This window comes from Canis lupus, chromosome 10 (genome assembly GCF_011100685.1).
Source record: "Canis lupus familiaris isolate Mischka breed German Shepherd chromosome 10, alternate assembly UU_Cfam_GSD_1.0, whole genome shotgun sequence".
In the NCBI taxonomy this organism is placed as follows: domain Eukaryota; kingdom Metazoa; phylum Chordata; class Mammalia; order Carnivora; family Canidae; genus Canis; species Canis lupus.
Window position 1 is genome coordinate 20833986 of NC_049231.1, and position 26356 is coordinate 20860341.

General features: G+C 56.2%; 1 protein-coding gene across 1 annotated transcript; it reads right to left on the reverse strand.

Annotated features, from left to right (window-relative positions):
* Positions 1–2063: 2063 nt before the first annotated feature.
* On the reverse strand, positions 2064–25119 carry TTC38 (tetratricopeptide repeat domain 38). Its single transcript, XM_038550210.1, has 14 exons — positions 25025–25119; positions 24012–24089; positions 21529–21610; positions 19995–20166; positions 18378–18551; positions 16269–16344; positions 13650–13769; positions 11209–11268; positions 10329–10367; positions 8794–8875; positions 6987–7152; positions 5547–5706; positions 5291–5364; positions 2064–3164 (listed from the first exon to the last, which is right to left on the reverse strand). Exons 1-14 carry the CDS (start codon positions 25055–25057, stop codon positions 3071–3073), a joined length of 1410 nt encoding a protein of 469 aa, XP_038406138.1. The 5' UTR covers positions 25058–25119; the 3' UTR covers positions 2064–3070.
* Positions 25120–26356: the final 1237 nt, after the last annotated feature.

A 26356-nucleotide genomic window follows, 5' to 3' on the forward strand; every position in this document is an offset into this window, starting at 1 on the left:
CCCCAAAAGGCAAGGTGTGGGTCTCATCACTTGATGTCTCCCAACTTCACCCAGCCCACCGATGGGCCTCAGGCAAGAGTTGAGAGAGTGGGAGCTGGATACTGAAGAGGCAGGAGGTGGGTAGTGGGGCCGGGGGGAGTCTAGCAGCTTGGAAGGAGCCCAGCCTACCCTCTGCTTCCCCTTTGTCTTGTCCTGGCATCACCAACAACCTCTTTTCTATCAAAGGGCTCCCTCTATAGCCTTTGGCTTCCCATGGTATTCCCATGTGCTGGGTCCTTTGGACCCTGCCTTTCCCGCCTGAGTCTGTTCATGGGGTCTCTTCTGAATTCCATTGTCTTTTTTTTTTTTTTTAAGATTTGTCTGTTTTATTTTTTTAAACATTTTTTAAAGGATTTTTATTTATTTATTCATGATAGACATAGAGAGAGGCAGAGACACAGGCAGAGGGAGAAGCAGGCTCCATGCCATGAGCCCGACGTGGGACTTGATCCTGGGACTCCAGGACTGCGCCCTGGGCCAAAGGCAGGCACTAAACCGCTGAGCCACCCGGGGATCCCAAGATTTGTTTGTTTTAAAGAGAGGACACAGGAGCAGGAGGAGGAGCAGGAGAGGGAGAGAATCTCAAGCAGACTCCACGCTGAGCATGGAGCCTGATGCAAGACTCCTCTCACAACCCTAAGATCATGACCCAAGCTAAAACCAAGAGTCGGACACCTACCCACCTGTGCTACCCAGGCACCCCAATGAATGGTCTTTAGCTCAGATTCCTGCTTAACTAGGGAAGAAAGGGGCAGCCCAGGTGGCTCAGCGGTTTAGCGCTGCCTTCAGCTCAGGGCATGATCCTGGAGACTTGGGATGGAGTCCCATGTCAGGCTCCCTGCATGGAGCCCGCTTCTCCCTCTGCCTGTGTCTCTTTCTCTCTCTTTCTCTCTCTCTCTCTCTCTCTCTCTCTCTCTGTGTGTGTCTTTATGAATTAAAAACAACAACAACAAAAAATCTTTAAAAGCTAGGGAAGAAAGGTGGTGCCAAGCAGACCCATGTGCAAATCCCAGCAGCAGGTATCCATCAGAGCCTTTGGGTTGTAAGAAACAAAATCAGCTTCAGGATGGCTTTAGAAAGAGGAGAATTTACTGGTTCGAGGGACCGGGAAGTCCAGGAACGAGGGGCTCGCAGAGGGCACCGGATCAGGTCATCTTCTCCCAGCTGCCTCTCTGGGGTCCTGCTGATCCTCAGGCAGCCTGGCTTTGCTGCGCCCACCAGCCCGGGAGCTCCCAGCTTCCCTCCACTTACCAGGGCCTCTTGAAGACTAGCTGGTTTGGTGCTGCCCGTGCCCAGTCAAGGGTCTGAAGGCCTACGCCTGCCTGACTCAACCATGGGCTTGTTGCAACCCAAGCTGGGGAGTGGGGGTGGGGGGGGGTGGCAATACATGGCCCAGGTCCCCACAGCCCTGTGGATGCCGCTGGGGGGTGAGGGTCCCCAACAGCCACTCCCTGTTCCTCTCCCTGTATCACGTCAGCACATCGGAGGTGCTTGGTATCTGCACCGATGATTAATAGCTTGTTGCTAACTCTCAACAGTCCCTTCATCCGTCTGTCCTATCCCTGCCTGACAGATTCATTTCTTCCTGCCCCCTTGATGCATCCATTAATGAGTTCATTCACCGACATCCACTGACAGGTCCTCAGTGCAGGCTGTGTGCTGGGTGGTGCTGGGGTAGATGCCATCCCTGACCTGAGGAGGTCACAGCAAGCATGGGTGCCAAGTGCTGCCAGGCAGAGGGGGCACCGTTGCCAGCCTGCAGCGGGTGAGGGGAGGGCTTCCCTTTCCTGGTCATGTGTTACTTAGAACCAGGTAAGTTCTAAGGGCACATGGAGGGGACAGCTCAGGATGGGAGAAGCACCCCCTCACACACCCAGAATATGTCCCTAGCTCCTGGGTAGGGACAGCACCTGTCTCAAAATCCTATTGTAATCACCCATTTACCATCCTCACTCCCAGGTTCAAGGAGAAGCCTGCCTCTTGCCCAGGCCTGGCACATGGGAGATGAAAGGTACCACCAGCAATAGTCACAAGAACCAATTAGCTGATTTATTTTAATCTTGGAAATGTGTCTATAATCAATTTGGAGGCATCTGCTGCCCCCTGCCTGAGTCCCTGCCTAATTTCAGCTTTACACTGAAGGAACCTGAGGAGGGCCGGGATCACCCCTCACCAGCACATTCCAGTGAAATCAGCAGCTTGCCCAGGAGTGTCATTGAGGCCAGGTTGAGAAGACGGAGAAATATAAAATTGGCTCAGATCTCGTTAAAGCTACATGGCTCAGTACTTTGGTTTTTGCCACAGCAGGGCAAACCTGAGCTCAATCCACACCCCGCACAAAGTGTGCCAGGTTCGTGCACACACACTCGCATGATTGAAGTCACAGTTGGCATAGGAAACCATAGACCCCATGTCCCTTAATTGGCACCACCAAAGCTCCCCGGGAGCTCGCAGACCTCTCCAGGGACACCAGAGGGCCCCCCACATGCTTCATGGGGGGCAGTGGATGCAGCAGCTGGGGAGCCCAAGGTGAATCTCCACTAGCTGTGACCCTGGACAAGTCACTTGCCTCCCTGTGGGTGCTCTCACCCCAAAGATGGGACAACACATCTAGAATATGATGAGAACAAAAGGAGAGGGTTCATCTCAGGGCAGCCAGGGGGCGTCCCCAAGAGCTGTGTGGAAGACCTCCCCCAGCCAACCCTGCCTTCTAACTCTTGAACACCAGGAGGTGTAAGTCCCCTGGGAAGATATGGTTTGCCTGGCAAGTGGTAAGAGCACTGCGCACGCGGGTTCTAGCTGCTTGACTGTGCACCCTGGCCCTTCATGAGGATTACAAGATGCTGAATCCTGTGTCGGGTTGATTTGGGTCTCCACGTCCTGTAACACCGCTGGTTACAGGCTTTCTGCTTAAATTACTCTTAAATTAAGTTCTGCAAATGATTCAACAGACCTAACATGCCCTAGCTGCTTCTACCCCTGGGAGTCGGGGGCAGCGGATGGGACTCTGGGGAGGGGGCCCCGGCCCAGCTCACTGCAGGAGGTGGACAGCAGCAGCCTTTCGGATGAGCCGCTGGGTCAGGGGTGAGCCAGGCTTCAAGGCATCACGCTCCATCAGGAGGCTCCTGTGGAAACAGGGACAGAGTCTGTCGTGGAACCCCTAGAAAGAGGGTGGTCCGCTGGTCCCTGGGCCCCAAGGCAGGACAGGCAACTCGGGCTGGGGCTGAGATGGGCAGAGGGAGGACAGGAGGGACACAGCCCAGCAGCAGGAGACCTGGGCTTGGAGGGGGGACCAGGGAGACGGTGCACTGGGGGGCCAGGAATGGGGCGGTTGAGGATGAGAAGGCAGGGACCCCAGTGCAACACTGGGACGCCCAGTGTTTGGAGAACATGTCAACACTCTCCAAGACACACAGCTGGGTGAGCACATAACTATGGCCTCATCTGCCTCGGGAAGTTGGGGGTGGGGGAGCGTCCTCCCATCAGACAAGAGGGCAGAGCCTTTCTGTGGGGGTGGGGGGTGGAGGGGAAGCCACACCTGGGCTAACTCCAAAGGCAAGTGGCAGGAGACAAGGTATGGAGAAACCCAAGTTTAAACAAAGCAACTATTGTTTAAGGCAAAGACCCTAAACAATTGATAACAGTGATTCTGTGGTGTGAGGGTGGGGGTTAAAGAGCTAGGCCACACTTGGGGTGGGGACACCATGGGGGGTGCAGGGTTTCCACCTTGGAGGGGAGGGGAGTGAGCTTCCTGTCAATGACAGGAGGGCACCTGGAAGCATGCCTGTCACCCTGACAGCAGCAGGTTCTCCGGGGTTAGCATCTGCTCTAGGCCCCCTGCACGGCTTGTCCCCCCATGGGCCGACCCCCTGCTGCACAGCACCCTCCGCCCAGCTTGGAGGGTATCCTCCACCCACCCATGGCATGCCCCACCCTGCGCCTGCCCTGGCTTCCCGGCTCCCCAGCTCCTGCCCTCCACCTGCCTCTCTGTCCAAAGGGCTCACCTTCCTGACAACCTGAGATGCCAACTGGCACCCACACTCTGGCCTGGAGCTCTCCAAGCGATGTGACCACTAAAGAAAGGTGTGCGGCTTCGGTGTGTGGCCGTGGAGGGGCGAACGGTGAGGGGCGTGTGTCCAAGATGCTTCAGAGTTTTAACCAACTCTAGAGCATCCAGAGTGCACACGTCTCATTAGTGCTGAGAACACCTGCACTGCTTGGTCTGCCAATGCTGCTGGGGCGGCTGGGTCTCCCCAGCGCGGACCACCTGAGCCTGCGCTTAGACCCTGGGGCTTTCCGCTTGCCCTCAAGGGCTCAGCTAAGGGCAACCCTGGACTTAGACCTGCACCTTCACTGGGTCTCCCAATACCTCTTCTACCCACCAGGCACCCCACAGCCCCTTCCCCCTTTATTGTTGCTGTTCCAATGGGGTGCAGGGGACCCATGAGGAGGGGTCACGTCTCACCCCAGGAGCTGGACATGCAGGACAAGGTGAGCTGGGGTGTGGGAGCTCTCAGGCTGCTGGTGAGGGCTGGGCTTTGCAGAACTTGCTTCTTGGGGTTCCCCTGCCCCAACATCCCTAACCCTCCAGCCCCTCCTCCTAACCAGACCACCAGGCCTGGTAAAATCTGCTGGTTTGGGGGCCTGCTCTCAACTGTCTCTTCATCAGGGCACCCTTCCTCCCTGACTGCCAACCAGCTCAGCCTCCACCACAGCCTCCAGAGCAACCTGCCCTGCCCCACCCCCATGGCAACTTGACGTGTGTGTGTGTGTGTGTGTGTGTGTGTGTGTGTGTATGCGTGCGCGTGTGTGTAAGAGATTGCTGCTACGGTTCCCACATGAGAGGTAAGCTCCACATGCCAGGCCCTGGGTCTGCCTGCCGCACCCCACCCCCCACTCCTGGAGCCCAGCCCACCCCATGAGAAAGGGTGTCTCCAGCAGAGGGTGCGGCACGTGTAAAGGCCCAGGCCTCTGGAAGAGCAGGATGGGTTGGGTCCCGATAGCTCAGCATGGCTAGACTGAGGGGACGGCTGGGGGGAGGCGGGGCAAGGGGACAGGCCTGGGGGTGGGATGGATCCCTCTGGTCAAGCTGAGCGTGTGAACAGGGAAGACCAAGCACCCCACAGCCTCACGGCCTCAAAGGTGGGAACCTCCGCGCATGCTGGGAGCCCGTGGGGGGGACCCCCGCGTGAGAGGCAGCTGTGCTCAGAGATGTCCCCGCACGCAGCGTGGATATGAGGGAGCAACTCACCGCGCCACGTTCCTGTGGACGCCAGAAGTGCATTTTAAGGCTGCCTGGATCAGCAGCTGGTTGAAGACGTCTCTCTGAAAGGTCGGGCAGGCGGGTTAGGCCCCGGTAACGTGGGACGAGGGATGGGAGCCCCCATGCCGCCGTGGGCAGGCCTGTCCTCGGGGACCACCATCCCGGGAGTGTGCACGACGACACCCCCACACGAGAGCGCCCACCCCAGGAGAGGCTGCTGGAGCCCAGCCTTCGGGAGGCTCACCTGGGCTTTGCTGCCTCCAATCTGCACGATCTGGTAGCGGATGGGCAGGAGCAGCTCCACGACACGGTCGGGGTTCCCCTTCTCAGCCTCCACCAGGGCCTGGCACAGGGGCAGCCCCACGTCACGGGCCAGGAGGTGCTGGCAGTTTTCCCCGGGGGACCTGCCAGCCCGAGAAGGTGCCCTTGGTTACCTGGGGTGCCTCACTGCCTCCCTTCCTGACCCTGGCGTCCCGAGGGATGGGGCCGCTCCTCCTCAGCCTGGCATCCCTGGCTCTGTGCCCAACACACGGCAGGTGCTCTGGGCAGGGAGCCCACGAAGGAGCAGCACCCAGGGGTCTCTTGACCGCGGCTTGAATGACCCTGTCGGCGGGGCTGAGCTCTGCTGTTCACCTGGCCTCAGGCAGGCCCTCCAACATCTGGCCTCAGTTTGCTCATTTGGAAAGTGTGGGTGACGGTGCCAACGTCACAGGGTTGTCAGGAGGACCGCACACAACGTGGGCAAAGGCCCGGTGGTGGAGTTGGCACCCATGCTGGGGCAAATGGCTATCTCTGCTGGCCTGCAGGTGGCGCCTGAGCCGGGTCATGGGGACTGCGGGCGTGCGGTGGCACCTGTTCCAAGCCTGTCTTAAAAGCACAGGTCAAATACTCGAGGGCTCGGTGGGCTCCTCGGGCCTCCCCTGCAGTGACATGACTGCCGTCTAACCGTGGACACCTCACCTGAGCTGCCTTCCCAACCGAGGCCCACAGCTCCTGCAGCACAGCTCCGGGAGGCAGGGTGGGGCAGGCAGTGGCGGTGGCCAGCTGAAGCATGGCCCCAGGACAGGACACCAGGGCTCATGGCTCCCACGGCTCCAGCATGGGAGCCCTCCAGGTGGGAGTCGAGGCGTGGCTGCATCCCTGGTGGCCCATGCCTCAGAGGACTTGCTTCCCTGGCCTCCCTCTGTGTTCAAAACTGGCTCCCACCAATGCCGGGAACTGTGCCAGGGAGGTGTGTCACCATGACCCTGCACCTCACTCTCTTGCCAATCTGTCTCAGCAGGCACTGTCCCCAGTTTTCAGATGAGAAGACTGAGGCTCAGGGCAGAGAAGCACTCTGTCCAGGATCTCAGATGGTAAGCAGCGGGCCTTTCTGGCTCCAGGCCCTCACCGTGCCCCTGTGAGAGGCTGCACCCAGGACATTGAGGCTCCCACCCTCCAGCGGGGGGATGGAGAGGCAACTCTGTCTCTTAGGGGAACAACGACTGTGCCCTTGTGGGATATATCCAGCTGGGAGCACACACCTGTGGGTGCATGTAACGCAGCAGACATCCCCATGGGTGTGCTCACCAGTGGGGCCTCCACCCCCAGCCTCCCTGGCCGGTAGGGGCCGGGACTGAGCAGACCTCAGCATGCCCCCAGCACCCTGTTGCCCTCCCAGCAGAGCCCTGGCCCCTCTGCGTACTCGCTGGCATCCTGCAGGGTGCTCAGAAGCTCCTGTGTGGTCTGGGTGTCCCCAGCTCCCAGGGAGGCCATCAGGAAGTGTGCATCGTTGAACAGCAGGATGTGGTCACGGCTGTGCTTCTGGGTCACGGGCAGGATGTCCTGCCACCGCTCACCCACGGACACTCCTGAGGACAAGGGGAAGAAACCCATAGGTCTGGTCTCCTGGGTGACCGTGGCCTGCACACGGGCCTCCCGTTTTCCCCACACCCCACAGCGGCCCTCGTGTTCCAGGAGAGGAAGCAGGTGGGTGAGCGGGGCTGGCGAGTGGCCTCTGGCCTTACACTGACACCTCTGGGCCCAGCTTATGTTAACTTTGTCTGATTATAAAAGCAATAGATTCATATGTAGAAAACAAACAAAAAACAAGTGAAGGACATTGAAGTTTCTGGCCCCTTTGGACAAACCCCAAAACCATTTTTAAAATTCTTCCCGTGATTACCGTTGGCATGGCACCTGACACATAATAGGCGCTCGATAACATCCCTGGAGTTAATAAATAATTCTCTCACATTTCTGTCTCGACTTCTCAGCTCCTCAGTACCTGCCCTCCCCCTCCTGAGTCTTCGAAGTCATTACCTCCATCCTACTTCTCGGGGGGCACCTCCCACGGTAGAGACATTGCCCTTGACATCGGACAGGTCTCTGGAGTCTCCACTCTGGATGGTGAGGGAGCGAGTGGCCTCTCCCTTCCATCCGCGTGCCCCTGGCACCACCACTGTGCCTCCCAGCCTCTCCTGACACGAGTGCGGAGGTGTGAGGCCTCGGGGTCCCTCACAGTTCCAGGTGGCCTCACACTCTGCCTCTGCAGGTGGAGGGTTCACTGGGTCGTAGGGCAAAGGGACTCCACCTTCTTTCCTTGACAAACAGGCTGCCTTCTGGCTGAGCTCAGCCCTACGGCCCAGAGGCAGAAGGGAGCCCGCCCAGACCTGCTCCCGGAGGCTCCCGCAGACCTGGATGACAGCCAGACCCTTTACCCTGCCTTTCCCACACGTGGGCTCCAGCTGCCCGCCTCTCATCCTTGACCACACCAACCCTGCTCTTTGGTCACTCATCCCGTAACTGGCCGCTGGTTTCCGTGTCCTGGGAGCACTGGACAGGCTGTTCTCTGCACATACCATCCTTTCCCGCCTCTGCCTCGCAGAACCCTACACATGCTCCCATGTCTCACATTTCACCCCCTTAGGAAGCCTTCCTGGAACCCTCTGGAAACAGCTTGCCCCGCCCAGGCCTCATCCCCACACTGTCCCACTGGCGCAGGCCCTAAAGTGAACACAGGTTTGGCTCCATTGGGCCTGAGGGAGAGCAGAGAAGCTTCTGGCACCCGGGCTGCTGGCTGGAAACACCAGAGCTGTGGTCAACCTTATCCAGGCTGCCTGAAGAGCCAGTGGTGACAATGTTGAGAAACCTCTCTCTGAAATCCCAGGGGGTTGAGAAACTGTCACTTCTCTGATTCTAGGAAAAGAAGCAGCACCCAGAGATAGATGGTCAGCAGCAACCTGCACCCTGCAGGTCTGGTGCGTAGGCGGCGGGAATGGCCTGGATTCTGAGCATGCCCGCCCAGAGGTGATGGGAAGTGGGAGAAAGGGGAGTGGTGGCTTCAGGCTGGTGGGGAGGCAGCACAGAGCTGGTACCCAAGGCCACGGACAGACAGGCCACTCGGGCCTGCAGCAGGACCTGGAGCTCTTGCCGGGCTTTGGGCCCAGGCCAGAGCCCCTTCCCCTGGTTCTGCGGCCAAGGAGCCCGAGGGGGATGCACAGATCAGCTACCTTCCATCTGCAGCCGGTACAGCATGGAGCAGCTGTCCACCACATCCAGCATGGTTCCGCTGGCCTTCAAGCTGGGGAGGACCTGGGAGACAAGGGTGGGCAGGCAGGAGAGGGCCCACAGAGATGAGCCAGTGCAGGGCCTGCACAGAGCCCGGCCTCAGCACACAGGGTCCATCGCCATCCCCCCTTCACCTCAACTAGCAGGACCATCCCATCGCCCAGGGCTTGGGCCACTCCAGGCGCCAGACCCGGCATCTGTCACCTGCCGACCTGGGCCTCAGATCACGCTGGTGGGAGGCCGTGTCTCCTGCTCCTGGTTCAGTGTTCAGCTGGCCTGTCCCTCGTGGCACTTGGGGAGCCACCCTCCTTTGTCACCCCACAATCCTAACACAACTCCAAGGGAGGACTCAACCGAAACTTTACTGGGTGCACCCTTGGATTTAGTACCCAGGCCCCAAGCATTGTTGTGACCCTGGTCTTCTATTATAATAGCATGCATGGTGGTTCCCAGGAGCTGTGAGTCAGGCTTCTTTTTTCCTTTTTAAAGATTTTATTTATTTATTCATGAGAGACACAGAGAGAGAGAGAGGCAGAGACACAGGCAGAGGGAGAAGCAGGCTCCCTGCAGGGAGCCCGATGTGGGACTCAATCCAGGGTCTCCAGGATCACACCCTGGGCTGAAGGTAGGTGCTAAACCACTGAGCCACCCAGGCATCCTGGCTTCTTTTTTCTTAAAAGCTGCCTAGGGATCCCTCTGCCTGTGTCTCTGCCTCTGCCTCTCTCTCTGTGTGTCTCTCGTGAATAAATAAAATCTTAAAAAAAAAAAAAAAACCTGCTTGGGGTGGAGGAGGGGGAATGGGAGTCATGCTTGGAGGGCATGGAGCTGCAGTCTTTTCCGGAGACAGACGGTGGTGACGGTGATTGGCCTCCCGCACCATAGAACCGTACTCTCAAAAGTGATCACAGTGCAAATTCTGTGTGTATTTTACTAAAATAAAAAAATTCCTGTGGGCACATCAGTAATTCTACCAAAGAGAAGCCATCCAAGATGACTAGAGTAGGGCGCCTAGGTGGCTCAGGGTTAAGCATCTGCCTTCAGCTCAGGTCATGATCCTGGGGTCCTGGGTCCTGGGATTGAATTCGGCTTGGGACTTCCTGCTCCCTGGGGAGTCTGCTTCTCCATCTCTCCCCCCCCCCCCCAGCTTATGCATTCTCTCTCTCAAATAAATAAATAAAATCTTTAAAAAATAATAAAATAAAACAAAATGACTAGGGGTATGTCCGGGATTTCAGAAAGGACCAGCTTAGATGTGTCCCCTACCAGCACCCATGGCGAACAGAGTCACTGGGTGTCTTCACCCCGTCCCGGTTACAGCAACCACTCAGGGCAAGAATGAACCCCACGAGGTCTTACACAAGAAGTGAGCTCTTGCTACAGCTGTTGTTTCTGGCTGAGATGATACTAATGGCTCAAATATCTGCTAGACACTAAAAGGCAAATTTTGCAATCAAATTCAGTGCAAACGTAGACTTACATGGTTATCGTAAATGGTCAAGGCGGCCTCGTATTCGCCCTGGAAAAAATCAAGTTCCCATGATGAACATGTGGCTGAGGTCCAACAGGATTGAGAAATGAGCCGAAAAGCCAATCCCCACCCTGCCCCCAACCCCAGCACCCTCCACGGGGGATGCACAGTGCCACCTGAGGGTCTTAGGATGGCCGAGCAGAACCACCTGTGCTTGGGCTCCGGGCCCCCCAACATGGGAGGCAGTGCCCGCCTCTGCCACCAAGGGGACGGTTTCTGTGGAAGCATTAATTTCCCCGTCGTGCTTATCAAACTGTTAGAAGCTTTCTCACGTAGTTCTTCTAGTCTTTTCCCTCCCTTTCTTTTCTTTACTGTTTAGTGCGGGCCACTGCTTCCCTCCAGACACTGCAGGCCCTCACCTTCCAAGCATCTCTCCTTGGACTTTTAGGGAGCATGTAGGTTTTCTCTATGATAAGCGCCACTGAAGCAGCTCCCTCATAAATGGGACCCAGTGGCAGAAGCAGTGAGGTCAAGGGTGCCCCTCCCCACCCCTGCTCCCACTGGGACAAAGCCTTTGGAGGGTCTCATGGCTCCTTCAGGTACAATCTGGGGTGGAGGGGGGCTAGCTGTTCACTCCAGCAGCAGAGAACACTCAGCCTAAGTTGTCTCCATAGATGACATACAAGACACATGATGTCCATGTACAGACAGTGAAAAATGCCTAACGTAGCTTAAGCCTGAAAAGCTATTTGAAAACATTAATGTTCTATCACATCCAAGTGCTATTCAAATGTGCGAACACAAAATATAATCCCCAGGACCCAGTAAAACGTAGAAAGATAGTTATTTCTCTGACATATTTATAGGATAAGACAGCTGGCCGTCTCACCTTTTCAATCAGATACAGAGCCCAGTGCCAATAATTATGACAAGCAAGCATATCAGAGTCCTGGGGAAAGAACAAGAGAATTAGAGAAAAATCTGACCGCCTGTGGGGGAAAACAGTTCCTGGGGGTGGTTTTGTGGCCCCTCTGTGAGGGCAGGAAACATTCCCCGGGCCAGCTCTGGGGGACGGTGCCTCGTGTGCCTGCATTACCAGGGAGTCTGAGACCAGGGGAGGCCGGTGATACATTAGCCCCGCAGCCGGAGCCGACACAGAGGCTCCCCTGCTCCCTGCTCCATGGGCTTCGACCCCCGTTATTCGTGGAGTAGAGAAAATGGGTGATCAATCCATCCCAGAAACAGGTGTGGAGGCCCACTGGGTGTCCACGTCCCAGTAAAGCCATGAGGATCAACGAGCCTAGGGCTAGACTCCTGCAAGTAAGGGGCGGGGGGCAAATCTGACATCTGGACAGTTACTACCGGCACGCTTAGGCCCCCTCCTTCTATGAGGCTACTGCAGAAGCTTCCTCCTCTGCCTGGACACTACCTTCCGTTCCTGGAAAGAATGACTGGCAATACTTCCTCCGTGGCCCGCATTCACCTTCCACCCATGCTTGAGGACACCCAGATGCCTGCGTCTCCTCTTCCTCACGGGCCCCAGCAGGCCTTGGCGTCTTTGCTCAATCTGGTCCTGGGCTGGGATGCCCTCCATCTCCCCCATCCCTCACCTGGCAAACCCCTACATCCTTCAATACTCAGCTCAGGGGTTGCCTCCTTCAGGAAGCCTTCCCTGACCACACCCCCCTCAAGTCCAATGGGGTTTGATGTCTCCTGTGAGTTCCCACATCCCTGAGAGTGGCTCTAGCACGGTGTGTTTCACAGTGCTCTGGGGAGCGGCTCACTCCACTGGACCGGGCCTTTTGAGGACAAAGAAGTCGGGGGGGGGGGGGACTCTCGGCGGGGTCTGCAGGGTGGGATCTTGACTGACCTCCAGGATGGGGCAGGAGGAGGAGGAAAAGAAGCCCAGGCCACACCATCTACCCCAGGGTTCTCCTGCCAGCCCGAGGCTGCCCAGAGCTGTGGCAGGGGACAGATGCAGACGCCAGGAGCCTGACACCCCTCGGGAGGTGAGCCGGCCAGCCTGGGTCTCTCATTTCACACACGTCTAGAACCAACAGCAATGGGAACTCATCTGGGGCCAAGGGCTTCACAGTCATTGAAAGTGGACCAATGAGGAACCAAGGCTCAGAGGGACCACTTCTTGCCCCAGCGTCCAGCCCGGCCTCCAGCACCCAGTAAAGTCGCAGCATCTGGGGAAGGGACATGAATGGAATGCCCCAGAAGGCCCTGGCCAGGCATTCCCTGGCCTCCCCCAGATCTGCCCGGGCAAGCCCCTGGCCCTCTGGCAGCATGGTAGGGCCACGTGGTTGCTCCTCCAACCCCAGACCCAACACTCTGGCAAGAACTAGGAGCATCTGCCTCAGGGTGGGGGGGCTGAGGGCAGGGTTTCACCCCACTGCCCCCGCCCCAAGCTCTGGCTCAGGTTGCCCCCATGCCTCTCCCATCCCCAGGGTTCATGGGTCCTCACAACAATCTGTGTGTGAACCTCACAGGATCACAGTTCTCACACCTGTTCACCTGCTCTACCTAATTCCACTCCCACTTCCCACTGGGATGTCCTAGGCCAGGGAGCAGCTCAGAGGAACGCAGGAGCTGTGCCAGTCCCCTGCTCCCTGCCTGATTCCTGGTCTCTTTATGGTTCCCTCAGGCACAGAGCACCTGCTGCTCGGTGCCAGGTGGAGACTCAGCGCCTTGGCCAGCGGGACCTTGGGAAGCCCACCACGGCACAGACTAGGGCGGGGCAGCAGACCACACCTGGACAGGTGGCTAGGCTGTGTGCCCTAGGACAAGCGATGCACACAGAGGAAGGGGTAGCCACCAGAGCCGCTCCCCAGGAGTTGCACCCTGAGCCAGCTGACTGGTGGGGGCAAGAGGGACAGCTCAGGGACCATATGGTTCTCACCGGTGCCCGGACTCTTGAGCCCCCAGTAATTTTCTGATCTGTTTCTTTACACCAAATGCCGCCAACCCAAAACCTACTGTATAATCAACTGCAAAACACTGGCAGGGGCACCTGGGTGGCTCAGTGTCTGCCTTCAACTCAGGTCATGGTCCTGCATCAGGGAGCCTGCTTCTCCCTCTGCCTGTGTCTCTGCCTCTCTATGTCTTTCATGAGTAAATAAATAAAATATTAAAAACAAAAAAAAAAGCTGGCAGGTTTGGGGGAGCAATGTGGCTCCCAGGGGACTGTGGCTTGACAGAGGCTCCTCTAAGCAGAACACAAGTTTGCCCAAAACTAAGCGGCACCCTGGAACCCCCATCCATAAAGCCTGGGCTTAACTCAAGGGGATGGATGGGATCTTCCAGGCCCGTCGACAAGAATCATACCTTCCAGTGGGTTTCTGAGCGCTGCATAAACTCCAACCCATCCTTGATTTCTGCTTTCATCTCGTGAATATGGGCAATGGTGTGCACCGACCATGCGTCCGTGGGGTTAATAGACAAAGCCTACAAGGGGAGGGGGTGGGAGATGATTGGAGATAATGTGGATTAGTCAGGCTGCCCAGCGACGGGTCATCTCCAAGTCACGCAGGGACGAGACGACGGGCCGGAGCTGGATGGGCGAGCATGGGGCGGGTGCAGGTGTGGGGACTGTGCTCTGCCTCAAAACAATAACGACCCCAAAGTCCAGCCGTGCTGACCATCTACACAAGGCTACTGGGGAGGAGACCCCTGCCCATTTCAAAGGTGAGGGACTGAGCTCAGGGAGGCTAAATGACTCGCTCAAGAGCCCTCAAAGCTGGCTCTTTCCTAAGCCAGGGCTCATCCTCTGGGCCTCATCCACGGCCTCCAGCCCACAGCTGAGCCACCTGCAACACGCCAACTAGCCTCTCTGGGCCTTCCTTCCGGGGCCGCTGTGGAGGTGAAGTGGACAAGATACGTACGAATGCTGAGCAGACTGCCAAGTGCTCTGCGGGCTTCTGGCTGCCCCCACGGACGACCACGCATCCATGAATGGCCTTCTGGGCTCGTTCTGATGTTATTACTATTAATCACATGCCCAGTGAGCTTGACAGTGACCGGCAAAGCAGGCGGGACACATGTAGGATTCCTACCGCATTGTAGCTTTCTCCTTCTCATCCCTCATATGCAGCTCATGTTTACTGGGCCCCTCCTAAGTGCCAGGACAGAGCAGTTGAGGCTCCAAGTAGCCCATGACCAATCCACATGGGCCCAGGTCCCCCACACCAGGCCACAGCCTCCCTCAGCCCCACTGTCCCAGTACCCCAAGCCTTTCCCAGAGGCAAGGTCCCTGGCCTGGCAGGGACCCCCTGCTGTGGGGTTTATGCTGACCTGTTGTCCCCAGCAAGCCCTGCGACTCTGCTCCCACCCACTGCTTACACGGGCCTGCCCAGTCCACATGGAGACGCTCTAGGAAAGACCGTGTTCTGTGGGATGATGAGCACCTGCAGAGCCCTGCAGGACCAGGACACTCAGGGAGACTGCAGGAGCACAGCTGAACAGGCCCAGGGAGGGGACACCCTGAGAAGGCCCAGGAGGGGACATCTACCAGGTGAGCTGCTCTCATGCAGGGCGGAGGTTAGGGCTGCAGCCCTGGGCAAAGAGCAGCCCCCACCTACTCCCCAGATGAAGGCCCCACCCTCTGTGAAAGGCTCCTGACCAGCTTCCTCCCAAGTCTCCCTGGATCAGAGTCACGAGACACAGTGGGACCCCCCAGCCTTTGCCCCCAGGGACTCCCCCGCCCCCCTCCACCCTAAGCCTCAGCCTATCCAGTGACTCCAAGTTTCAGGAGTGCTGAGGCAGTGCTTCCCCTGCCAGCTACCCTTTGCTCTTCCTGCCCCTGGGGTTTGGTTTGCAGACACTAAGCCCACACCACGCCTGCATCACCTCCCTGAGGCCTCTCCAGACTCCAGCGGGGCTGGGTGCAGAGCACCCACGCTGTCCAGGAGGCCTGGCAGTCACTGTCACAGCCACATGGAGCCCAGTAAACCATGAAGCATCCTCCTGCACTCAAGCCTGGGCTCCATCTCCATAACCAGAACAGATTTCAGAAAACTCATGGCCCCCTGGGCCCTCAAAGGGGCAGGGGTCCTGGGGGCCAGCTGGGGCAATGTCTCAGGGAGGAGCACTGGCTGGGATGCTGGGAAGCCAGGTCTGGTCCAGGCAGCCTCAGGGATGGTGGGGTGGTCAGGCGGTCCGGGTATGCACCTGCTCTGCCCTCCCCGAGCCCTGTGGACTTGAGCAGAACTCCAGCCTGGGCCTCCCTCTGAGCCGTGACCCCCTTGTCAGGACAATGGGAGATTAGTGCCTCGTGGTACAGGGGATGAGCAGATGAGAGCGGGTGTATATCAGGTGCCAACACGGAGCCAGGCACCCCCGTGTTCCTGACAGTCCCTCCCCTGGTCTCAGTTTCCACTCCTGTCGGGGAGGACTGAGGACAGGGACTCCAAAGGCCACAGAAGACACCCTGTGCCCCCATCCACTGCTGCGGCTTACCGCTTGGTCCTGGGCCCACGATGCACCTCAGTACCAGCCAGCGTACCAGGCGAGCATGGCGCAAGGGCCTGGGCCGACGGGAAGTACTTGGTGAAACCACACTCCTCTGCTCCCTTCACCCTCCCTCCCTCTGGAAGGAGGCAGAGGTCCAGAGAAGGGCTGGCTGGCAGGAGCCCAACCCCAGGTCAGGGCCCACCTGGAAGCAACCTTTGTTGGCAATCACGGGGCAGCTCCCCGAAGCTCTGAACTGAGACAAACAGAGCTGGGGGAGCCTGGAGCTGCCTCCCGTGGAGCCCCTGAGGGTGAGGTGAACACAGCCTCCCTGGGTCTCACTCCCCTTCCTGGCCGTGGAGGCAGTTTGCAGAGCCAGCCTGGAGGGGCGGCCGCTCTCGCTGGTAAGGAGAGTCTTCCCCAGCATCCCCGTGTGTGCTCTGCCCCCCACCGACTCCCCTCCCTGAGGGGTCAGCACCCGGGTTAGGGCCCACTGACCTCTTTGGCAAGCTTCTCTGCCTTATCGTAGAAGTTGGTTTCCATTAATCCAAAAGAATAGATGCCTTTCACGTAGCTAGAAAGAGAAAAAAAGTCTTCAGGAAAGTGGACTGTTCAACCCTCAGTATGGGCTGAAATTGTGTCCCCCCAAATGATGCTTGAACACATGCCCTAACTTGGAATTAGGGTGTTTGCAGATGTGGTCGAGATGAGGGTGAGCCCTAAATCCAATGACCGGTGTCCTTACAAGAGAAAGGAGAGGAGGGCTTGGACACACACACACACACACACACACACACACACACACACACACACGGGATGGAGCCACACGACCCAGCAGCTGGATGCTTCTGACCAGTGAGGCCCATTTTGACCATCATCATCTGCACAATCATCCAAACCCCAAACCCTGTCTCTATAGCAAGCCCTCTGCAAGTCACACCCTACCCCCTAAGATGTCAACACACCGCCTCCACTGGGGATGCCAAGGGCCCCCTCCTTCCTGTCCGGCTGGTGGTACCCACCTAGAGGCGCAGCCCAGGCCACCTCCCTGGGAAGCCACAGTGAGCACAGGCAGGCGGTGGCTTCTCTGCGGGCAGCACTGTGCACGCCCCCGGCCCAGCCTGGCCTGCCTCACTGGACAGGTCCCCCCCAGACCCCAGCTCCTAGAGGCCAGGACCCCGTCTGTCCAGCTCACTGTTGGCCCAGCCCAGGGTGAGCCTAAAGACACTCCACTGAATAAATGCACACTACCATTTCCCATCTTCCCATCTGCGATCCCTGGCACAGAGTGCCAGGGTGAAAGAGGCATTCTTTCCTGGGGTTTTGCGGCATTGTGGGAAAGCAAGATAGAGCAAGAGAGTTCCTATTTGTGATTCAGACATTATCTTTACAACCATGTATACAAAGTCTAGCTCTCGTTATTCACAGAAGCGCACTGGCTTCCAGACTTTGCTGTCAAATATTTATTTCTTTTAAATATTTCAATATTTCTTTAAATATTTATTGGAGTCATTTAACCTTCAGCATTTACACACGTATGGAATGCTCATGGTGTGCCCGGGATTGTTAGGCTTTGATGATGGTTAATCTCATGTATCAACTTGCCTGGGCTATAGTATCCAGTTGTTTGGTCAGACACCACCTGGAGGCTTTCATGAAGGTATTTTGTGAATGTGATTAACATTTAAATCTGTAGACTTTGGGTAAAGCACATTACCCTCCATGATATGGTGGGCCTCATCTAATCAGTTGAAGACTTAACAGAAAGGAGTGAGGTCCCCAGAAGAGGGAAATCTGCCTCCAGATCGCAACACAGAAAGCCTGCCTGACTCCCCAGACTGCTGGCCTGGCCTGTGGATTTCAGACTTCCTTGCCAGTCCCAGTAACTTCATGAGCCAATTCCTTAAAATCAATCCATCTCCCCCGACATATATGTAAATGATACAGCCACAGATATTGATACCCTCTTGGTCCTGTGTCTGTAAAAAACCCTGACTAATACAGCTCTCCAATCCACGAGTCCCGCTGACCTTCACAGCCTTCCTGTGATTAAGAGGAATGGAGGCCATTCTGTGTGGGGGTCACTCAGATACTCCGGGCCTCTCTCTCTTCCTGAGCATACAGCAGAGATGCACTTCCTGGCCTCCTGTGGGTGGGTGACCAGCTCTGACCAATAACTTGGGAGTGGCAGAGTGTCCCTTCCTCCCTGAGGCTTGCCACTGTGAGTCCCCCCGGAGTCTTCTCTCTTTCAGTGACCTGCTTGATCATCTGGGACCCTGATGTAGGAGGGAGACAATGACAGGGGTGCAGAGCCCTCAACTCTCCCATGATGGGCGTGGAGTATATGTGAGAAATGAGCCTTTGGAGAATCAGAGCTAGAGGATGTTTGTTACTGTGGCAATAACTACCCTGCACTGACTAATACACATGGTACTGCCTCATTCACAGGATGGGATGGGATAAGAGCAAAGAAAAAGATCTTTTCACCTTCTAGAACTAGGAGAATAGCCACAGTAGACTCACTATTTTTAGGGCAGGGCTAGGACAGATACCATGAAGAAGAGAGAGAACAAGAAAGAAACGAGGTGATCTCCAACTGGTACGTACCTGCTCAGAGGGATGCTGGGTGTCCAGAAGGGATAAATTCGAGCCACAGAATCTCGCATCTGTTCCTGGTAGCCCAGGTAAAAATAAGCATCGTGGGAAAATTTTAGGGCTAACATGTCTGTTGGGTGGTCCCAGAGGATCTGTTCCCATAGTTCACAGGCTCCAGGAAAGTTTCTGAAAGCAAAGGGATTTATCAGGAACACTGGACATGTAGTTCATCCACATGGGGTGTGCAAAAGGCATCGTTTCTTGCCAGAGTCTGAACTGGTTAAATATATATATATATATATTTATATACACACACACACATAGAGAGTCGGGGGAGAGAAGAGGAGACCGAGAGTGATAGAAGGGGAGGCATGCCTGGGTGGCTCAGTCGGTAAAGCAGTGTCTGCCTTCTGCTCAGCTCATGACCCCAGTGTCCTGGGATCAAGTTCCGCATCAGGCTCCCTGCTCGGGGGGAGTCGGCTTCTCTCTCTCCCTCTGCCTCTCCTCACTGCTTGTGTGTGTTCGTGTGTGTGTGTGTGTGCACATGTGCACACTCGTGTGTATGTCTGCGTGTGTGCACTCTCAAATAAATAAATGAAATCTTTTTTATGAATTAAAATAATTTGGGGGTCCCTGGGTGGCTCAGCAGTTTAGCGCCTGCCTTTGGCCCAGGGCGTGATCCTGGAGTCCCAGGATCGAGTCCCATGTCGGGCTCCCGGCATGGAGCCTGCCTCTCCCTCTCCCTCTGCCTGTGTCTCTGCCTCTCTCTATGTCTATCATAAATAAATAAAATCTTTAAAAAAAAAGAATTAAAATAATTTAAACAAAGAAAGGGAGAGAGGAAGAGAGCATATCTTACACACAGCCACACACAAAAGCTTCTGTGTTACACTGTGGCTCAGAAAATTGGAAAACCAGTGGGGAAGTTTTACTGCGGAATTCAAACAAACAAAAAAACTGGTTTAACAAGTTGCCAAAGACAATTTCCCCTGAGAACTAGCCTGCTGCAGGAAGTCCAGGGAGTCCACAAGGTGGAAACCCACTCCCCCCACCCCTCCCAGTGCTGACACCCTGCATAGCTCCGCAGGAAGGCCCAAGCAGAACCTGGTTAGGTCACCTAGCTGTGCGGGGCACACGTCCCGGCCTGAGCAGACCCAGAGGCTGTTCCGGAGATGGGCTCCAGGGTCACAACACCCCCACACAGGGTGATGGCTGTAGGACGATGTAGGACGATGTAGGGTCACAACACCCCCACACAGGACGATGGCTGTAGGGAGGCAGGGGGCCACCCGGAAGGCTCTGAGCAGGTGCTCATAGGGGTGTGTTGGGGCAAGGAGCAGAGGGTGAGGGCTTGCTTCTCTCTTCTTTCAAATACTTCTGTAATGTGCTCCTAGTATTTCTATAACAAACGTGAGAACCCATTCATTTAAGGCTGTAAAGTAGGTTGCTTTGAACGTGAGATCAGAAATCCTAGCCAACCGTTTCCTCCTCCTGCGGTCAGGTGAAGACAGAGCAGCAGGCAGGGAGATGGCCATGGGAGGCAGGGCAGGAGCACCCCCAGACCCTCTTCCCCGTGGCACCGGCCCGCGTGGTCTCAGGGCACCAGCCCCCCGCCGGCCAGCCCCTCACCCCTTGGCAAAGGTCTCCACTGCAGACACGTGCAGCCGCTCCCGCTGCGTCAGTGGCTGGGTTTGGGAAACCTCCACCATGGTCTTCACGGCCAGGTCCAGCTCTCTGTCCAGCCTCACAGAGCTTCCAGTGCCGACCAGCACGAGCCCGTTGGAGATGGCGTGGCCCATTGCTGGCAAAAGGTGGGAGAGCAACTGGTGATTCACAGGGTCCCGCCCCATCCCATCCCGTCTGCCCCCCGTCCCCTGAGTGTGAAATGGATACCCCCCATCTCAGGAGGGGAGGCCAGACGGCTGGTGGGCTGTGCAGGGCCCCCAACAGAGTTCAGAGCTCGGCCTGGACCCTCACCACACACATGGAGAAGCAGCAACCCCTGAAGCATGCTGCCCTCCACCAATATTTTTCTAACAAGGGCACTGTGGTGAGTGTCAATGTCTGGAGCATCTTTCCCCCCCATTCACTGGGTGAACTGGTTAGGGCTGTCTGTGGGCTCCCTCCTCCACTCCTAATTGCCCCCAGCAGCTGACATTAGAGCCTCCAGGGAGGTGTTCAACAGGCACTCCAGTGTAGGCGGCTGGTCCCTGGAGCAGAGTGGTTCTGAGCCACTCTCCTGCATGGAGAGTGGGGTGGGCTGTGGGAGGGTATGCCTGTGGCCCGTGTAGCAACCTTGCTGGCTGCAGACCCCCAGGCCCTACTTGAGCTTCCTAGGCTCCAGCCTGACAGAGGCAGGGTGTCTGGCAGCACCTGGAATGTAGCCACTGGCCCAGGCCTGAGACCAAGGAAGGAATGAACTATAGTGTTGGGACCACGCATGTGGCCCCTGCTTCTTTCCTGGGGCCTGAGGTCTGCTCAGAGAGTCTGAGCTTGCTCTTGGCTCCTGGTCCCCCATAGGCAGAGCTCAGCTTCCTTCATTCACCATTCTGTGCTCCCTGTCCTCAGCAGGACAGGGAAAGGGGTGGTGGTTGCTGCCCTTTCCTCCTCAGCCCTTCCAGGCCTGGAACCTCACCCCACGTGGGGCCTCCCTCGTGGGCTGACTTCCCTATGCCCAGAGCATACATGGCTCGTCTGTGATGCCAGCCTCTGTCACGAGGCCTCAACGGCCCGATGCTCCAGCCTAGGCCTCACTGGTGCCCTGAAAGGCTGCAGTAAGCCACCTCTTGGGTTCCAGAAGCAGGTCCAGGATACGGAATGCCTTATTGATCCCAGCCACTCAACTACCAGCTGGGTGGTTTGGGATACATTTCTCATTCCCTTTCCTCCTCTGAGAGATGGGGTCAGTGTCCTCCTCATAAAATTGACAAACAATGAGGGAAACAACTAAAAAGATGCCTCCTGTGGAGCCTGGTATCTCTAAGAAAGCAGCTGTTATTCCAAGCCCAACAGTTGCCATCATCTTCCTGCCCTCCCTCCATGCAAATGCCAGCCTGGTCACGGCCACCAGCCTGCCCTCCCCATGCCAGCCTGAATCGGTCAGGGAACCGGAGAGGGGTTGGACCCATGAGACGGTGCTCAACTCAAGGACAGCATCACTCACCGAAGGTTGGATCTGCTGCTCTGAGCTTTGACAGGCAGCCCTCAATGCCACCAAGACTTTTGTCATTAGTCCATGTTACATACTGAAACAGAAAAGGCAAAACAAAGCTGTCTTCAGAGTGTCCTTCGTTCGTGTTAAGGAAGGCGTGTGTCTCGATCTGGATTTTCTCTCCAGATAATTCAATATTTCACAGCCTGAACTTCAAAGGGCCACACCTGAGTTGATCTCAGGTGGAGAGACTGAACACTCATAACTGAAGGCACATCTTCTAGAGCTGGTCATCTGATCACTGTTTTCAGAAAAAAAAAACATCTAAAGGAAGCTTCTTCCTGACAGGTCACCTGCCCTTTAGCCATAAGATGGGCCTTGAAACCAGGCACCACAGTAGGAACCTTCCTATTTTTTATTAATTCCTTCCAAAAAAGAACTTTCCTAAACATTTATGACAAAAAGTTAGGGAGAGGCATGAAGCCCAATAATCAAACCTGATCTCATCCCATTGCCATTTGGGACAATTTGGTAGATCTGTTTCTAATTCTTTCTTCAAAGATGCTTATTTTGGGGGCGGGGTGCCTGGGTGGCTCGGTCAGTTAAGCGTCTGACTCTTGATCTCAGCTCAGGTCTTGATCTCAGGGTCGCGAGTTCTGGCCCCGTGTTGGTCAAAAGAAAATGCTCACTTTTTAAAGAATCCTAAAACCATAATAATGTACTGGATTTTAAAACGTGTCCTATCAGATGTCTAATCTACATCTACACAGAACTAGCAGAGTGTGCTTTACTAAGTCACGGGGAGGTGACGCAGACTCAGAGGACGCCCGCTCTAACACGGGGTGGCACAGAGGCGCTGATACATTGGACAGGATACACACAAGAGGTGTGGGGGTGGAGGTGGACAGTGCTACATGGAGGAACCCGGCTATGTAACAAATCGAGGGCTTTACCAAGGCCAGAAGGTGCAGGAAGCACCCAAACAGAGCTCACATGCACAGTGGAGTCCTTCGGCAAGCTAGCAGCATTGCACCGGTTGTTTCTCGCACTTAGATTTCTAGAAGCTGGGGATCCCTGGGTGGTGCTGCGGTTTGGCGCCTGCCTTTGGCCCAGGGCGCAATCCTGGAGACCCGGGATCGAATCCCACGTCGGGCTCCCGGTGCATGGAGCCTGCTTCTCCCTCTGCCTATGTCTCTGCCTCTCTCTCTCTCTGTGTCTGACTATCATAAATAAATTAAAAAAAAAAAAAAAGATTTCTAGAAGCTTTCTCAGTCCTTACATTGTGGATGGAGTTAGAAGGCAGTGTTCCCATTGCTCATGATAAAGACCAACTCTAGTTTTCCATCGGCATATACAGACCCAGGCTCATTCTACTCCTCCTCTATCTGAGTGCATGAGCCAGCTCAGCTCCCTGGGCCTCCATTTCCCCATCCATCAAACAGAGTAGTTGGACCTTACCTTGGAGGCCCTCCTAGTTCTAAAACTATAGGATCCTTCATTGGTGTTAGAAATTAGTGGTAATGGGCTAGAGGATCTTGGAACAGCCATAGGTAAGAGTAACATATTCAAATGTTAGCTCCAGTACAGGGCCTCAGGCCCAAAGTGGAGGCGGCCCATATCAAACCCTCAGCAGGCGACAGCAGGGGATGCCTAGGGAGGGTCAACATCCTCATAAACATCCCACTGCTATCTGCCTGCTGCAGGGGCACCTCTCAGCTGTGCCATGGGTTGGCAAAGATGCTTCCAACACGTTCCTGTACACCAGGGCCCAGAGTACATAAATTCCACTCTAACCCATTGCTAAATTCATCGTGCAATTGAACACTTTCCAAGCTGTTGGCTGTGGGGCTTCAAAGATTCCCTACTATACCCAAGTTTATCAGGAGATTTGTGTTGCCATGGGGCTGACAGGCTTCCCTGCTTATAAAACAGGAGTGCTGATAAATGTGAAAAGCTTTAGAAGTTTCGAGTACCGTGGCTGCTCATGGTCATCATACAGCAGCTTTACTTGGAGAGTACATCAGAGGCCACACACGTCTGGCTGAAAAGCTAAGCAAGCTGTGTTAGATGAAAGTGTGGAGCACTGCCACATGCTTGATTAAGTACCATTTATTTTGTGGCATAAATAAATCTCACTGTTAGGTGTGCCAGGATATCTAAAAGTGAAAAATACATTAATTAATTAAGCATTAATTAATACATTAATTAAAAGTATTCAGTTATTGGGATCCCTGGATGGCGCAGCGGTTTGGTGCCTGCCTTTGGCCCAGGGCGCGATCCTGGAGACCTGGGATCGAATCCCACGTCGGGCTCCCGGTGCATGGAGCCTGCTTCTCCCTCTGCCTGTGTCTCTGCCTCTCTCTCTCTCTGTGACTATCACAAATAAATAAATAAATACCTTAAAAAAAAATTAAAAAAAAAAGTATTCAGTTATTTAAAAAAACCACATCACGGGCCTTAAGAGCAGAAACCACTGCATTGCTCGACAGGCCTACCTGGGTCAGGATAGCGTCGAACAGCTTGCAGGCCTCGTTGCTTGTGGTTGAGAGTGGGAGCCCGGCATCCTTCCATGCCTAAACACAGCGACAAGGGAAAAGCCATGGCGTCCTCCAAACATGAACATGAACCCCAACCCCCAAGCACGGGAGATCTCCAAATGCGGAAGATCAATCATGTGGCTTGGGTTTGCAGAAGCCCCAGCCTTGTGGGGTTGGCATGGACTCTCAGATTTCATAGGACGGTGCAGAGCACGTGAAGCTGAGCCCTGGGTGGGGGAGCCTGATGTAAATCCCAGGGGTCTCTAAATAGCTGTGTCCCTCCTGGCAACATCTGCCATCAGACCCTTGGCTGGGCCCACATGGGGCTCTGGAGGGTGTATGGGGCAAACACTCAGCACATGGCAGGTCCTGATGAGGCTTGAAGGGAGGTCTGGGCGGGCAGGAAAGATGCATAGTGCTAGGAGGTGGTCTTTCCATCTGGCTGGCAAAATGGACCCTATCTGACTGCCAAGATGGACCTTATCTGCATCTGGCAGGCAAGATGCACCGTATCTGCTGACTCCGGAAACAACTCCTCTCTTCTCAACTTCATCACATGATTCAGACTGTTCACTCTTAGGGCTGCCCTTGGCGGGGGGGGGGCGGGGGGGGGGCGGGGGCACAGACCTGCGACTTCCACTCCCCCAGCACAGACTGCCTATTGCATGACCTGGAGGAGGGGGCAAGTCCCCCGAACTCCACCTTCCTCATCTGCAAAATGGGTTCAGGCTCCTCACCCCTGGAGGGTCCGAAGCAGATGCCCCGCTGCGCCATGCCAGAGCTAACGCTTCTTAGGTCCCGGGGTCCCACGGGAGGGTGCTCGGGCCCCTTCCTGCCCCCAGGACGCGCTCCCGGCCCCCACCGCCGGCTCCCCGGCTGACCCCGGGTCCCGCGCGGGTCGGTGCTGCCCGGCCGCGGGCGTCAGGCCATCCCGGGGCCGCGGGGCCGGGCCGGGCTCGGCCTCCACGTACCTGGCAGTCGCGCAGCGGAGCGGGGGCGGCCATGGCGACGCGAGGGTGGCGGGGTCCGGGGTGGCGGCCCGGGGCGCCCCCGCAGCAGTCCGGGCGCGGGGCGGGGCGGGGCGGGGCGGACACGGGGGCGGGGCCGCCACGCCCCCCGCCAGCTCATTGGTCAGCGGCGCCGGCCCCGCCCCCGGGCGCTCCGAGGAGGCCGCGCCGACCCCGCCCCGCCGGGGCCCGAGGGGAGCGCAGCGGTGGGGGCCTCGGTGGGCGCACCTGCCTTCCTCTCGCGTCAGACTCACAGCCCGGCGGCGGGGCTGGAGCGGGGCGGCGGGGCCGGAGCGGGGCGAGGGATTCGCTCACCGTCCCAACTCCTTCCCCACCCCCGCGGGGACCTTGTTGGGGACGCAGCTGCGGAGTCCTTGGGAGGCAGGGGAGCCCTAGGGCAGAGGTCACTTGCAAGCTCTTCCCAGTCCCACTTTCAAGCCTTGAGCGCACACATGCGTCGAGGGCATGTCTTGAATGGCGCTCACAACTACAGTCTGTAGGAGAAAATCTGCAGTAGGATCCCATTAGGTCACGTTTGCTAATATGCAAAACAATACATTGCGGAGGGACTGGGTCCTATGTAAAGAAAGTGAATAGATTACTGGGTCCCAGGAAAGAAACTCGAGGCAATAGCAAGAACTGAACTCGGACCAAGGAGTGCCTGCTCCGGTGGTGCTAAGGACTCTGACCTTGGACTGCATTGCCATGGCTCTGTCTGCTTAGTGGGGATGTGGGCACATGAATACTCTTTGCTATTTTTCATATCTTCTTTTTCATATCTTAGTTTTATTTTGTTTTTTAAAGATTGTATTTATTTATTCATGAGAGACACACAGAGAGAGAGGCAGAGACACAGGCGGAGGGAGAAGCACACTTCCAGGGGGGAGCCGGATGTGGGACTTGATCCCAGGACCGCAGGATCACACCCTGAGCAGAAGGCAGATGCTCAACCAATGAGCCCCCCAGGAACCCCCATCTTTTTATTTTAATATTCCCATTCCCCTCTGCCTGTTGTGCCACTTCCCTGCTCTGTCCGCAAAATTTGTGCAGGGTTTTATGTGGTTGTTCCCACCAGGCACCACTGACACTGCACTTGTCCAGGTCAGGTTCCAAATCCAGAAGCTGCCTGGGCCACCTCTTCGACCTCCCCTTCCTCATCTTCAGCTGTTCTGACACAGCAGGCCACACTGCTTCTTTCTTGAATCCCCTTTTCCCTTGGCTTCCAGAGCGTCACACACTCTTGGTTTTCTTCCTCCCCCACTGCCACGCTGCTTCTCTGGCTCTTTGTCAGTCACA

What these genes read in the sequence shown, in the direction of transcription:
- TTC38 (XM_038550210.1), bottom strand. Translation starts at nt 25,057, where the DNA reads ATGGCCGCCCCCGCTCCGCTGCGCGACTGCCAG. An exon ending in GCTCAGAAACCCACTGGAAG is followed by an intron (nt 11,269 to 13,649) that starts GTATGATTCTTG and finishes TTCTTTCCCCAG; the next exon opens with GACTCTGATATGCTTGCTTG. An exon ending in TTGGAGGCAGCAAAGCCCAG is followed by an intron (nt 5,365 to 5,546) that starts GTGAGCCTCCCG and finishes CCGACCTTTCAG; the next exon opens with AGAGACGTCTTCAACCAGCT.